This window comes from Caretta caretta, chromosome 11 (assembly GCF_965140235.1).
Source record: "Caretta caretta isolate rCarCar2 chromosome 11, rCarCar1.hap1, whole genome shotgun sequence".
In the NCBI taxonomy this organism is placed as follows: domain Eukaryota; kingdom Metazoa; phylum Chordata; order Testudines; family Cheloniidae; genus Caretta; species Caretta caretta.
In genome coordinates, this window is record NC_134216.1 from 36,918,380 (window position 1) to 36,933,117 (window position 14,738).

Below are 14,738 nucleotides of genomic sequence, written 5' to 3' on the forward strand. Positions count from 1 at the left end.
CATCCCTAAAAGACGTATGTCTAAATGACTGTCTCACTGGTTACATTTTCTGACCGCCATGACATAACAGACTTGCACATAAAGGGTTATGTCACAGGCAGGTTGTCGTAGGCAGGTCAACTTCAGTAGCCCACCCCAAGTCTGAGACATCCATGTGGTCTTCCTTGCACACTTTTACAAAACAATATTCCTCAGTTCAACTGGTTCAGTCATGCAATGATGAATAATATATTTCTTATATAGGGATGCCCCAACATTGCTGGCCTTAAGAGTTTGCTTCTTTTCATGATGTCTCTTAGTTAAGTAGACAGATTTTAAAAGTTTGCTTTTCCCAGGAGGCCATACATCTTTTAATGCTCTGTTTGTTTGTCTATGTCTCTCTAATGGCATTGTGATTACTTCATCCCTCCCACTTAATAAATTCCTCTTGATTAATAAATGATATTGGCCTATTTAGTACACTGCTTACTGTGATGTTTATTGAAATGTTATTTGAGACGTGTCTCAGTCTACTCAGTCTCCAAGATTAGGAATCCTGTCATGATATCTTTGAAGAAGGGGAAAATATCTGTAACAAAGCTTCTTTGAAGCTATCTCCCATGATTCTTATTCCCCATCATTCCTCATAGTTTGGGGGGTTTGTTTTTGAATTTTGTTATATCCAAGGGGAAGTCTTGTATATATAGGAAAACACTGTGGATTCCTAGTAGTATGATATAAAGCAGAATCTTGTAGAAATGAGAACGTATTTACCCGCAAAACTCTCTTGGATCCATCAGATAAAAAGAACAGAGCCACCCTGAGCAGACTTACCCACTTCTACTAGTGCCTGCAGGAAAATCAATAACGTCTCATCAACAGAATCAAAAGCAGCAGGCAGAGCTAATAATATCAGTACAGACACAGGATCTTTACCTATTTCCAGGACATCATGCACCAATGCGACCGATACATTTCCCCAGTACCCAGGCCTGGACCCAGATTGACAAGGAAAATGGAAATCCAAGGATCTAGATATTGAGAGTCATTTTTCAACAACCTTTTAAATTATCTTAGGTAAAACTGGCCAGTTAGATACCAGATTACAATTGGTCAGGTTGGCAACATCAAATTATATATTCTTGTAACACCCATGCCTGGCTTCTTTAAGGGTAACCAGCAACCTGTCTCCCCTCATACTCCCAATGAAGTGCTGGCAATCTCCACCAGAAGAGGGCCTAATTGTTCCTCACTGACTACCACAACCAGGTAGGATATGGGGTAGAGTTTGTGGAATGAAGTTCATCAGTGAGTTACACCAACCGAAACTCAAAAAAAGATACTGCTATGCCATGACCCTCACAAACATTGCTCTTCCACTGGCAGTTCAGCCTGAATAAAAATGTTTTACACCAGGCCTATCTATTAATCACAGTTAACACATGCAATTAACTCAAAAAAAATTAATCGCAATTAATCAGTTTTGAAATTTATTACATATTTTGGATGTTCTTCTACATTTTCATACATATTGTATTCTGTGTTGTAATTGAAATCAAAGTGTATATTATTTTTATTACAAATATTTGCACTATAAAATGATAAAAGAAATAGTATTTTTGGACTTGCAAGCTCTAAAATTTTACATTGTTTTATTTTTGAATGCAGGTTTTTTGTACATAATTCAACATTTGTAAGTTCAACTTTCATGATAAATAGATTGCACTGCAGTACTTGTATTAGGTGAATTGAAAAATACTATATCTTTCATTTTTTTACAGTGCAAATACTTGTAATCAAAAATAAATATAAAGTGAGCACTGTACACTTTGTATTCTGTGTTGTAATTTAGATCAATATATTTGAAAATGTAGAAAGCATCAAAAATATTTAAATGGTATTCTATTGTTTAACAGTGCGATTAATCACGATTAATTTTTTAATCTCACGATTAATCGTAATTTTTTTATCACTTGACAGCCCTAATTTACACATGAACATCCATACACACATCAATATGCATATTTTGTCCATTTTTTAGGATACACTATATATTTTAAAAATTAACTCTTTTTATGGGCCACTTTTATAATTCAGTTCTATGGGGCTTCTTGCTTCCTAGACAATTTGAGAACAGGAAAAAAGTGTTCTAGGAACTGAGATCTTCCCAGCTACTGACACCTGATGAACAAGGTAGGAGTCTCACAGTGAACTTTCACTACCGAAGAAAGCCCCAAAACCTCTAAAGCTGGAAGACTTCCACCCTGTCTCACTCTGAAAACATGACACCAACTGGGAGTGAGCATGCTGTGAGAAGATATCTTCAAAGAAGAATTACTGCTAAGAAAGGTTTCAGAGTAACAGCCATGTTAGTCTGTATTCGCAAAAAGAAAAGGAGTACTTGTGGCACCTTAGAGACTAACCAATTTATTTGAGCATGAGCTTTCGTGAGCTACAGCTCACTTCATCAGATGCATACCGTGGAAACTGCAGCAGACTTTATATATACATAGAGAATATGAAACAGTACCTCCTCCCACCCCACTGTCCTGCTGGTAATAGCTTATCTAAAGTGATCATCAGGTGGGCCATTTCCAGCACAAATCCAGGAGGGTGAGAAAACCTGGATTTGTGCTGGAAATGGCCCACCTGATGATCACTTTAGATAAGCTATTACCAGCAGGACAGTGGGGTGGGAGGAGGTACTGTTTCATATTCTCTGTGTATATATAAAGTCTGCTGCAGTTTCCACGGTATGCATCTGATGAAGTGAGCTGTAGCTCACGAAAGCTCATGCTCAAATAAATTGGTTAGTCTCTAAGGTGCCACAAGTACTCCTTTTCTTACTGCTAAGAAAGTTTATCTTATTTTCAACTACTTTCCCCTCCCCCTCAGAATATATAATTTATCTAGCAATCCAACCTACATTTTTATCCTACAATGGGATTTAAAAGAAATAAAGGAAGAGAGAGAGGGAGATGGATGTGTTGCTTTTTTTTAGCTGCCAATCCATGTTCTTCAAAAAGCACATAGGCAATTATATAATTTTCCTACTGATTGGAGTGGAATGGGTAGGAGAGTAGGTAAATAAATGATATGACAGATTGTAATGAAGCATATACTATGCTCAGATGAGATTTAGGTAAGATATTAGGAAAAACTTTCTAACTATAAAGGCAAGTAAGTATTGGAACAGGTAGTTTTTAAGAAACGGTTAGACAAACACCTGTCAAGGATGCTCTAGGTATACTTGGTCCTGCCTCAGCATGAGGGTATGAACTACATGATCTCTTGAGGTCCCTCCTAGTCCTCTACTTCTGATTCTATGTTTATGGAAAGTTTTTAGTATCAAGAGAGCAGTTACAAACTGGAGTTGGAGGTGACAGAAGATGAAAATGAAATGTTTCCAGGAGGAACAGTATAATCTGGTTAGAAAGTGATAAGGGGAAAAAAAAAAGGTCTCAGTGTAGTAATCCTCCACCTCTACCTCCTGAAGAACTTCTCGTAAGAATTTCTCTTATTTCTCTCCCAGTGGCAGTACTCATGATAGTTGTGTCTGTGTGCATGTGCTCTGTGCCCTGCCACTATCTGGCTGGATAATTCTTGAGAAAATAACTCTCTATAGTCTTTGTATCAACATCTTTGTGCTGTTTAACCTATGGTGCTTGTTTTGAATTTGGTGTGCTCTGGCCTTTCTCTGCTAGAGACTCTGAGTGCTGAATGTACTGAGGAAGTCCTAGAGTTTCCCAGGTATAAAGTGCACTCTGTGATGCTCCGACAGGGGATATTCTGGAGGGGAGTTTTAACAGCAGTGGATTGAGTGCCCACACCCATCAAAATTAGCAAGATAAGTTAATTAAATCAGACCTCGAACCAAAAAAAGCCAAGTTACACAGTGCAGGATGATTTTGGTGTTCCCAGCATAAGCTAATTTATAAAGGGCATGAAGATCATCTCCCCTCTCTCTGTTAGATGTAGTTCCCTCCAAAGGAGAGCTGAGGCCCACTGGTGGGCAGTGTGATGACAACTGTCTTGCCAGGTTTCAGAGGAACAGCCGTGTTAGTCTGTATTCGCAAAAAGAAAAGGAGTACTTGTGGCACCTTAGAGACTAACCAATTTATTTGAGCATGAGCTTTCGTGAGCTACAGCTCACTTCATCAGATGTTTACCGTGGAAACTGCAGCAGACTTTATATACACACAGAGAATATGAAACAATACCTCCTCCCACCCCACTGTCCTGCTGGTAATAGCTTATCTAAAGTCATCAACAGGTGGGCCATTTCCAGCACAAATCCAGGTTTTCTCACCCTCCACCCCCCACACAAATTCACTCTCCTGCTGGTGCTAGCCCATCCAAAGTGACAACTCTTTACATAATCAAGTAGGGCTATTTCCTGCATAGATCAAGGTTTTCTCACATCCCCCCCACCCCCATACACACACAAACTCACTCTCCTGCTGGTAATAGCTCATCTAAACTGACCACTCTCCAAGTTTAAATCCAAGTTAAACCAGAACATCTGGGGGGGGGGGGGGGGGTAGGAAAAAACAAGAAGAAACAGGCTACCTTGCATAATGACTTAGCCACTCCCAGTCTCTATTTAAGCCTAAATTAATAGTATCCAATTTGCAAATGAATTCCAATTCAGCAGTTTCTCGCTGGAGTCTGGATTTGAAGTTTTTTTGTTTTAAGATAGCGACCTTCATGTCTGTGATTGCGTGACCAGAGAGATTGAAGTGTTCTCCGACTGGTTTATGAATGTTATAATTCTTGACATCTGATTTGTGTCCATTTATTCTTTTACGTAGAGACTGTCCAGTTTGACCAATGTACATGGCAGAGGGGCATTGCTGGCACATGATGGCATATATCACATTGGTGGATGTGCAGGTGAACGAGCCTCTGATAGCGTGGCTGATGTTATTAGGCCCTGTGATGGTGTCCCCTGAATAGATATGTGGGCACAATTGGCAACGGGCTTTGTTGCAAGGATAAGTTCCTGGGTTAGTGGTTCTGTTGTGTGGTATGTGGTTGTTGGTGAGTATTTGCTTCAGGTTGCGGGGCTGTCTGTAGGCAAGGACTGGCCTGTCTCCCAAGACTTGTGAGAGTGTTGGGTCATCCTTTAGGATAGGTTGTAGATCCTTAATAATGCGTTGGAGGGGTTTTAGTTGGGGGCTGAAGGTGACCGCTAGTGGCGTTCTGTTATTTTCTTTGTTAGGCCTGTCCTGTAGTAGGTAACTTCTGGGAACTCTTCTGGCTCTATCAATCTGTTTCTTTACTTCTGCAGGTGGGTATTGTAGTTGTAAGAAAGCTTGACAGAGATCTTGTAGGTGTTTGTCTCTGTCTGAGGGGTTGGAGCAAATGCGGTTGTATCGCAGAGCTTGGCTGTAGACGATGGATCGTGTGGTGTGGTCAGGGTGAAAGCTGGAGGCATGCAGGTAGGAATAGCGGTCAGTAGGTTTCCGGTATAGGGTGGTGTTTATGTGGCCATCGTTTATTAGCACTGTAGTGTCCAGGAAGTGGATCTCTTGTGTGGACTGGACCAGGCTGAGGTTGGTGGTGGGATGGAAATTGTTGAAATCGTGGTGGAATTCCTCAAGGGCTTAAGAAGCCCTTGAGGAATTCCACCACGATTTCAACAATTTCCATCCCACCACCAACCTCAGCCTGGTCCAGTCCACACAAGAGATCCACTTCCTGGACACTACAGTGCTAATAAACGATGGCCACATAAACACCACCCTATACCGGAAACCTACTGACCGCTATTCCTACCTGCATGCCTCCAGCTTTCACCCTGACCACACCACACGATCCATCGTCTACAGCCAAGCTCTGCGATACAACCGCATTTGCTCCAACCCCTCAGACAGAGACAAACACCTACAAGATCTCTGTCAAGCTTTCTTACAACTACAATACCCACCTGCAGAAGTAAAGAAACAGATTGATAGAGCCAGAAGAGTTCCCAGAAGTTACCTACTACAGGACAGGCCTAACAAAGAAAATAACAGAACGCCACTAGCGGTCACCTTCAGCCCCCAACTAAAACCCCTCCAACGCATTATTAAGGATCTACAACCTATCCTAAAGGATGACCCAACACTCTCACAAGTCTTGGGAGACAGGCCAGTCCTTGCCTACAGACAGCCCCGCAACCTGAAGCAAATACTCACCAACAACCACATACCACACAACAGAACCACTAACCCAGGAACTTATCCTTGCAACAAAGCCCGTTGCCAATTGTGCCCACATATCTATTCAGGGGACACCATCACAGGGCCTAATAACATCAGCCACGCTATCAGAGGCTCGTTCACCTGCACATCCACCAATGTGATATATGCCATCATGTGCCAGCAATGCCCCTCTGCCATGTACATTGGTCAAACTGGACAGTCTCTACGTAAAAGAATAAATGGACACAAATCAGATGTCAAGAATTATAACATTCATAAACCAGTCGGAGAACACTTCAATCTCTCTGGTCACGCAATCACAGACATGAAGGTCGCTATCTTAAAACAAAAAAACTTCAAATCCAGACTCCAGCGAGAAACTGCTGAATTGGAATTCATTTGCAAATTGGATACTATTAATTTAGGCTTAAATAGAGACTGGGAGTGGCTAAGTCATTATGCAAGGTAGCCTGTTTCTTCTTGTTTTTTCCTACCCCCCCCCCCCCCCCAGATGTTCTGGTTTAACTTGGATTTAAACTTGGAGAGTGGTCAGTTTAGATGAGCTATTACCAGCAGGAGAGTGAGTTTGTGTGTGTATGGGGGTGGGGGGGATGTGAGAAAACCTTGATCTATGCAGGAAATAGCCCTACTTGATTATGTAAAGAGTTGTCACTTTGGATGGGCTAGCACCAGCAGGAGAGTGAATTTGTGTGGGGGGTGGAGGGTGAGAAAACCTGGATTTGTGCTGGAAATGGCCCACCTGTTGATGACTTTAGATAAGCTATTACCAGCAGGACAGTGGGGTGGGAGGAGGTATTGTTTCATATTCTCTGTGTGTATATAAAGTCTGCTGCAGTTTCCACGGTAAACATCTGATGAAGTGAGCTGTAGCTCACGAAAGCTCATGCTCAAATAAATTGGTTAGTCTCTAAGGTGCCACAAGTACTCCTTTTCTGTCTTGCCAGGGTTCACACTACACTTCATTTGTGGATGAATGGCTGGTTTTAGTCTGCCAATCAGGCAACCATCATACACACTTTTTTTAAAAAGAAAATAATTATAGCTAGCTGGTGAAATCCACCTTTAAACAATTCAGTTCTTATATCATAGCAATATACCTTACAGGATATGGAGATTTCCTTGTTTCCCTTTAATGTTCTCATGAACTCATCTTTGCTATATAATTTTACTTTGATGCCAAGTGAACGTACTCTGATCTTAATGGACTATTTGAACTGCAATTATATAGCTAAAATTTAAAATACAAGCATAGTCTGAAAAATGCTCAGGACAGTTTGATGCATGGTCAAAAGTGAAGATGAACTCTCGTTTTAGCAAATCAATCCTTCCACCCCTAGTCCTGGATTCCCTGAAGTACAGAAAATAGGAAGTAAGTAAGAAGAAAATGTAAGAGTTGAGACAGGATATGATTAAGATATGAGCAAAAACTTCAAAAAAGCAATCAAGGTAAGAATGAATCCTGTCAATGTTTCAGAGGTGAAATAGGCAGATACACAGACAAAAATGCGTTAGGGAACAGAAAGTTCGACGGTGTCAGATGACAAGATTTATAACAAGATTTTCTGCTTCTGGAGTAAAACTAGTATTGAGTTAAGGGAAGTATTGGCAGAGCCAAAGACATGAAACAAAGTTGATTACCTAGAAGTAGGAACTCAGAGTTTAAAACATTCAGTATTAGAAAATTTTAGGGGTAATTAAGAGCCAACAAAGAGAAGACAGGCAGATAAACGGGACACAGAAGGACTAGAGAATGAGCTGAGGGAGACGAAAAGCAGAGAGTGTTAATGTGTATAACAGTGATACTCAAGCTTGAAGCTAGAAAAAGCTAGAAAAAGTCTCAGAGAAAGGGACAATTGCTCCTTCCTCAAAAACAGTATAATCGTTTTTATTTTTGCTAAACTGTTATGCTACTGGACCGGAACAATGGACTATGTATTCTGGAATCGTGCCTCTGGCAGTGACCTGTACCTAATACCTTCAAAGAAAAGCAAAAAACTTCCAAAAATCCCACAATGCACAAAATGTTGTACAATACCCTATCATGGGAAAAATTTCTACCCAATCCCAACTGGTGGTCAGTTTATGCCTTAAAGTATGAGAACTGACAGCTTTTGTAAATATTTAATTTAGCTAGTGCAACTGCAGATGCTATTTATAGTCTTATAATTTGCTAATATTTTTGAATTTTACTAAGCTGTTTAATAAGATCCTACAGTTCCCAGAGCCACCTTAACCCTGCTTTTTAACACAGACTTAATCATGTAATGAGTATTTCTGAAGGAATAATATAGAAAAAATATCTCAGGACCTATTGGCAATATCTCAGAGGCCCTAATTCTTTCCATCATACTTTGTCTTGTTTTTCCCCCTTTATCTCTTCTGTTCTATGAAGGGTAAGATGATTTTATGAGTTACGTTTAAAGAAAGAAATGTGATGTGATGTCTCAGTTTTAGAAATGTGATCTGTGTGCTCATGAGGAGTTCTTTCAATAAATTGATCCATTTTTTCAGTGTATGCATTTTAAAAAACTCCAGCGAACAGGAAATTAAATAAAATATAGAGACGGACTATACAATTATCTATACCTGTGAATATTCAAATCATAGCACTTTGTGTGCTGACTATAAATAAAGTAATGTACTGTGGATACTCTGCATACCACTTTAAAATGTTCATAACTGCAAACCAAATATCTTCAAACAATGCAAAGCACACATGCTCTTTCAGGACTACACAGATGACAGATTAGAAGTTTAACTCAAACCCATTCGTGATAGAGCCAAGTGAAAAAAAAGAGCATCTAAAAATGTCTTAAGCACTGACAAACTCTCCTCCTGCAACACTAGCTCTGATAAGTCTAAATAGCTAAACTGATTTTCACGAAGGTTGCCACAAAGTTATTTCTATGCTGAGATCAAACATGAAAAATTTCAATCCCAAAAGGTATTTTTTGGGAAAGCTTAAAGCAATTAAAATAGGGGTGTAGAATGGAATTATCAACTATAATAATATTATTGGGACACACAAATTAGAACACTCCCCTCTGGCCCCACTCCATGTAGTAATTAGTCACAGAGAAAGGATTAAGGGTAGCAAAGGGGGGGAATACAGTACCCATAATAAAGGGCTGAGGGGAGGAACCAGCGTTCCACCCCATCCAAGCTGAAGAAAGATTATCCTATATGAAATAGAAATATACAGTTTATTATTAATTAGGTATCTGTAATGACAGAAACACTTGGTGTTATGCTTTATAACTTAGTTGTATGTGGTACTGTCAATTTTCTTTTAAGTCTAGAGTGCTCTTGAAAAATAACGTGTTCAAGCCTCAACATCATTTCCCTGGTAAGGGAACCTCCAAAATATCTATTGAATTTTAGGAGTATATTTGAGACATCAATTACTGTTATTTAATTTTACATATTGAGAAATTGGACTGGAAATTTGAAATACAGTAAATGTTTAAAGCCATCAGCCAGAAATGTGCATAAAACATGCAAAACTGAAAGTGCAATGTGGATAATTTTTAAAAGTTTTCTTCTGCCTGATACTACTTTTCTAATGCAGAAATCAAGCAGGGCACAACATGCTTTATTCATGAAAGCTACATACAAACACATGCGTTATTATTACCTAAACCAATTAGACAAAGCAATGTATATTTGATTTTCTACATTTAAAATACTATACGAATTCAGAACTAGTGCAAGAGCATTATGTCACAAAGAGTAATAAAAAGCTTAACATAAAAGCAAGGGGTATATTCAAGTCTTAGTTTGCAGGTAGTTCTCATTAATCTACATGCATTGAAATGTGAACATAACCCTAACTCTGTGACTGAGATTTAATTTAAATGAAAGCAATTCTTTACTTTGACTTCCAGCATCTGGGTGGAGTTAGTTTTTTTGAAGTTCATTGTTTTGAAGTATTAAACACTTCTCAGAATACAATGCAACAGAATCCTATTTCAGATGTTCTTATTCTGGCAAAACTCATTCCTGTGCACAGGGTAGCACAGTCTATGGAACACTTAAGACCTATATTTACCTAAATGGCTCATAGGCCTTGTGTCGGCCCTCTGCACAAGGAATAATATTTTCAATAGAGAATAACAAAGTTAATCTATAACCAGATTATATAAAAATATTAGTGAGCTGTGAAATGTATACATCAGAACCAACAGAACAGACTGAATTCATTATTTTACTGACTTGGTAAAAGGTTGAAAAAGCACTTTTTGTTGAAATTTTCACACTTTCCCAATTCACTAAAACAGAAAACAGGGCATTACTAAAAATAGGATCATAATCTAAACTAGATTTCTGATGTCAGATTCTTCTTTAAATTGGCACAGTTCCACTGAAATCAATGAGAATCTGACACCTGATTTTTTAAAATTTGTCAACAGTCTCTTATTCACAAAGGCTTTGTGGAATACATTTAATTCTTTTCCAGGAAATACTCTGCATCTTTTTGAAGGTGGTGAAAAATCTTAAAACTAAAAAGACACTTGCTGAATCAAAAATCAGCCAGTTTTGCCACAGCTCATTGTAGGTATAAGCAATGCAAGAAAGCAAAGAGGTTTAATTTCTCCCCCCAAATTTACAATTTCCTGCAAGCAGACAAAATAAACACTGCAGTACTTGACCCAGCTCTTAGCCTATTACATGTTGCTAATTTATCAATTTACAAATTTATAATTTTAAAGGACTTTATTAAATTAAGACATGGTCATCTGAAACTGAAATTCATGAATCTAGTCATGTTTTAGTTAATAGTTGTGGGGTTTTTTGAAGTCTGAAGTAAAGATATATAATGTGATACAATTTGAGGAACTCAATTCTAACCATCTGAATTTGATTTCATGATACTAGTGTGGAGTTATATCTAAACATTATTCAGACAGTACATTGCAAACTGTTTATTTTACTAGATTATATCTGATTTTGACATTATCAGAAAGCTGCTTCCTCTTATGTTTCCATGAAGTGGAAAAATCATTCTCTTAAAATTAAATAGATTTCAATGACATGCACATTGGACTAGTTTATATTCAGCAGCTGTAAGGAATAGAAAATAGTAGACAAAGGAAACGCTAAGTAAAAAGAGACCATTTCTTGTATGAGACGGAGAACAGTGATTCTAACTTACTCAGAATAGGAACTAAATATAATGTGTTTAGTACTGAATAACAGGATTCTTCCTGGAGTCAGCTGAATAGTTACTATACAATAAATGATTATCTAATCAAGAAAAATAATCCAAAAATAATTCATATTTTTCTCATGTGTCCATCAGCCACTGACAGAAATAGATGTAAAACTACTAACTGGGCCAAATTCAACCCTGGTGCGATCGAGTGAACTTCAACAGAGTTACAACAAAGCTGAATTTGGAGCTTTATTTTTAATGAAAATACAAAGATCTGAATTTGTAACACGGAAGGTACTTTTTTAAACTGGTGCCGAATCAGATTCTTGTACAAACCTTGTGGTATGTTTATCAGCACCAAATTGTTCAAAATCCACTCATCTTTAACTCATTTTTAGAAAATCCGTTAAGAGTTAATATATTTATTTCTCTGATTATTTCTGTATCCTTAAAGAAAAAGTCCTGAGATTGGCTAGAAAGTAAAGTAACTGGAATGAACACAACTAAAGTATGATATTGCATATGGATTTAGGTGAACTGATAAAGCCTTTTGCTTATCACTTCGATACTCAGTAGATAAGAGGATAGTACAGCCTTTCTGCATGGATTTGTCATTCCTTATTCTGCATGCATTGTTTCTTTTTATGCATGCATTATTTCAGGTTCTTTCATTTTGTCTTACCCTCATCCCTTCAAATCGTGACAAGGCTCTCAGAGGTCTCAAAGCTCTTAGTGTCCTAAGAGACTTAATGGCACCAAGTTCCGAGTAACCTAATGCATTCGCTGTTAAGCTAACCAAGGAGACCTACATAAAAAACAGAAAAGCAAAAATTACTCATTTTGTACATACTACTATACATCCCATAGATGTGTGTTACAGCCTTCTCAAGAAGAATCTAAGTTAGAGCACTTTCTTCAAAAATACTTCTGCAGCCTGGAGAAAATCTTTTAAATTAAGGAAAGAAGTAGGAGAAAAAGGAAGGAGTAGCATAAAGGAAAAATAGGGGGAAATGCCATAAGATACCCATTAATGAATACTGGCTGATACAAGGAAGCATAAATACTTTGTATTCTCATATCTTGTTGGTGATACACTAAGATCTGAAGGAAAACAAAAATTCTCACACAGAAAAAAACCCTACAAAGGAAATTAAAGTGAACCTATTATTAATTGTCAGTATAGGTACTGATCTTACTCTTACACATTAAAATTTGATAACATTCTTAGAGCCATTATAGTGTTGATAATGGCCATTTGATTGTATTTGAGAGCCACAGTCAACAGAGAAATGATAGAAATCTGTTAGGAATTAACAATATTATTGATCAACAGCTGATGAAGCAAGAATGATCCTCTGTAAATTGGTATGAAAGATCAGTCCCACAGCTGATTCACTTCTTTGCACTGACCATTCATTCTCCTTGACTTGCTCACTTTCCATGCTCTATCGGTTGAAATGATCATGGCTTCCATGCTCTAAAGTAGAGAGAAGAGATGCTAAAAGAGTACTTGAACAATGATGATATAAAGCTCTCAAAAATTAAAGGACTCTTAAAGAAGTCCAATAAGGCAACAGATGGAGGAAAGAGATCTTTATTATATATGTTGAAAATCCAGTTTTATCTTCCAAAGCTTTAGACTTTTCTGTAGTAGCCTTGACCCAGCTTGCACTCCCAAGCCCTGGGAGAAGAGACGGAAATGATGTGCTGACTGACAGGGTCTGCAATACCGAGATGGTGGTAGCACTGGGAGAGAGTCCAGGGAGCAATGCAGAGTCCTGGTCCTGTGTGGGGAGCCTGCCACTTGCCTGGTATAGCAGTGAGGGGAGCCACCAGCCATGAGCAGCGGCAGATTGTTGAGGACTTGTTCCTGTGTGCTACTGGGTTCCTGGAACAGGCCCCCTAAATGCTGGAGGTGGTGGGCACCAGGAGATTGGGATGCGGCCCCCCTGGGGGAAATCGTGGTCCCTCTTTTCAATGCCGGGTGCTTGTGGTGACAATGGTAGATTGTTTGTACTGGAAGATATGAACTGATTGGGGAATGTTTTGGGGGTGAGATTTGAAGTGGTTGTACCTAGAATAAGATCATAGCAAAAGGTTCTAGTCTGAGAGAGTGGTCTGAGGGCAGAAGGAGCTGGGCTGAATTACCTAAATTTACTAGCAATGGTTAAAACACATCAGTAAGCCCACAAAACTTGATGATGCGGTACCTCTGCCTTCACCATAAGTGCTCCCATCCGTTCCCTTGCTCACTCTAAAATTATGGATTTTATATCCCCCTTTCTAGCGAAGAGGATGGATTTGTGGGGGGGTCAGATACTATCTTCTAAGGAACTGGAGATTCATGACCACCATGTGGTCTGAGCCTTTTCGATTTTTGTTCTAACTCATATACAAAGACTGATATGGAAGCTGCCCGAATCAAAGCCAGGTCAGTTTCCCCAGAATAATGATTTAGATGGACTTTTGAACTCTCTTTTGAAATCTACCACTAGATTGTCAGATCTTTTTCATGCATCTGCAGAATCAAATGCAAACTTTTCATCACACGCTGCCCCTGGTAGTGAACAATGTATAAGGCTGGGAAAGCTTATTGGTAAAATATTTACCAACATTTCTGAAATCAAAAAATCTTAATTGATTTCAAGATCATGCTGGGGGGGCCTATGGCAGATACAGCAAGATTTTAAATATACTAAAGAAAATTGTTTAACAGTTTGTGTGTTTTCAGTAGCTGGAAAGCTGAATAGTGGGCTTGATCTCCCTCCTGCACATAATCAGTGCAGTGGTTCTGAGTTAGGAGTTTTGGGTAATGGTATTGAAATAGTATTTTATTCCTGTATCCCCTTCTGCCATACCCCTTTCCAGGCATGTGTCCTGTGAGCCCATGCTCATGATTCTAGATATTCATTCTTGCCCGGATAAAAGCTCCTAATTGTCTGAAGACGAACTTGATGAACAATCAACAGACACATGGTCTTCTTTCTCAGGGCAACTCTCAACACCATCATCTACTACACTGTTAGCACAAATCATTTTTACAAGGTCGGAAACAGAATATTGTGCTCATTGTTCGCCATCTTGAATTGTGCAACACAAAAAATCCCCTTAAGAGTCTCCTGAGTCTGCAGTGTTTGGTGCACAATAACTAGACAGAAAATCATCTTAAGAGTGTTAGACAAAGATACCCAGCAACAGTCCACTCTGTTGAGGATACCTAACAATCCCACATTTGAAGGAACCAGCATCCTTGGAGTACCTTCTACCGTAGGATGACTGTATGCAGCAACCATTGTCACTGCAAGGCATTATCAATTAGCATATGCACAGTCCTAAAACAGCCTAGTTGGATGGTCATTAGTTCATGAGTTATCATAACACATATGCTCATGGGGTATAAC

General features: G+C 38.8%; 1 protein-coding gene across 10 annotated transcripts in view; it reads right to left on the reverse strand.

Annotated features, from left to right (window-relative positions):
• Positions 1–14,738, reverse strand: part of LOC125645228 (sodium channel protein type 1 subunit alpha-like) — a 189,263-nt gene that overhangs the window by 32,430 nt on the left and 142,095 nt on the right. For all 10 annotated transcript variants that reach the window (XM_048870506.2, XM_048870503.2, XM_048870502.2 and 7 more), the window contains one exon: positions 12,020–12,142. In XM_048870506.2, the coding sequence (XP_048726463.1) occupies positions 12,020–12,142 (123 nt within the window). The remainder of the gene's footprint in view (positions 1–12,019; positions 12,143–14,738) is intronic.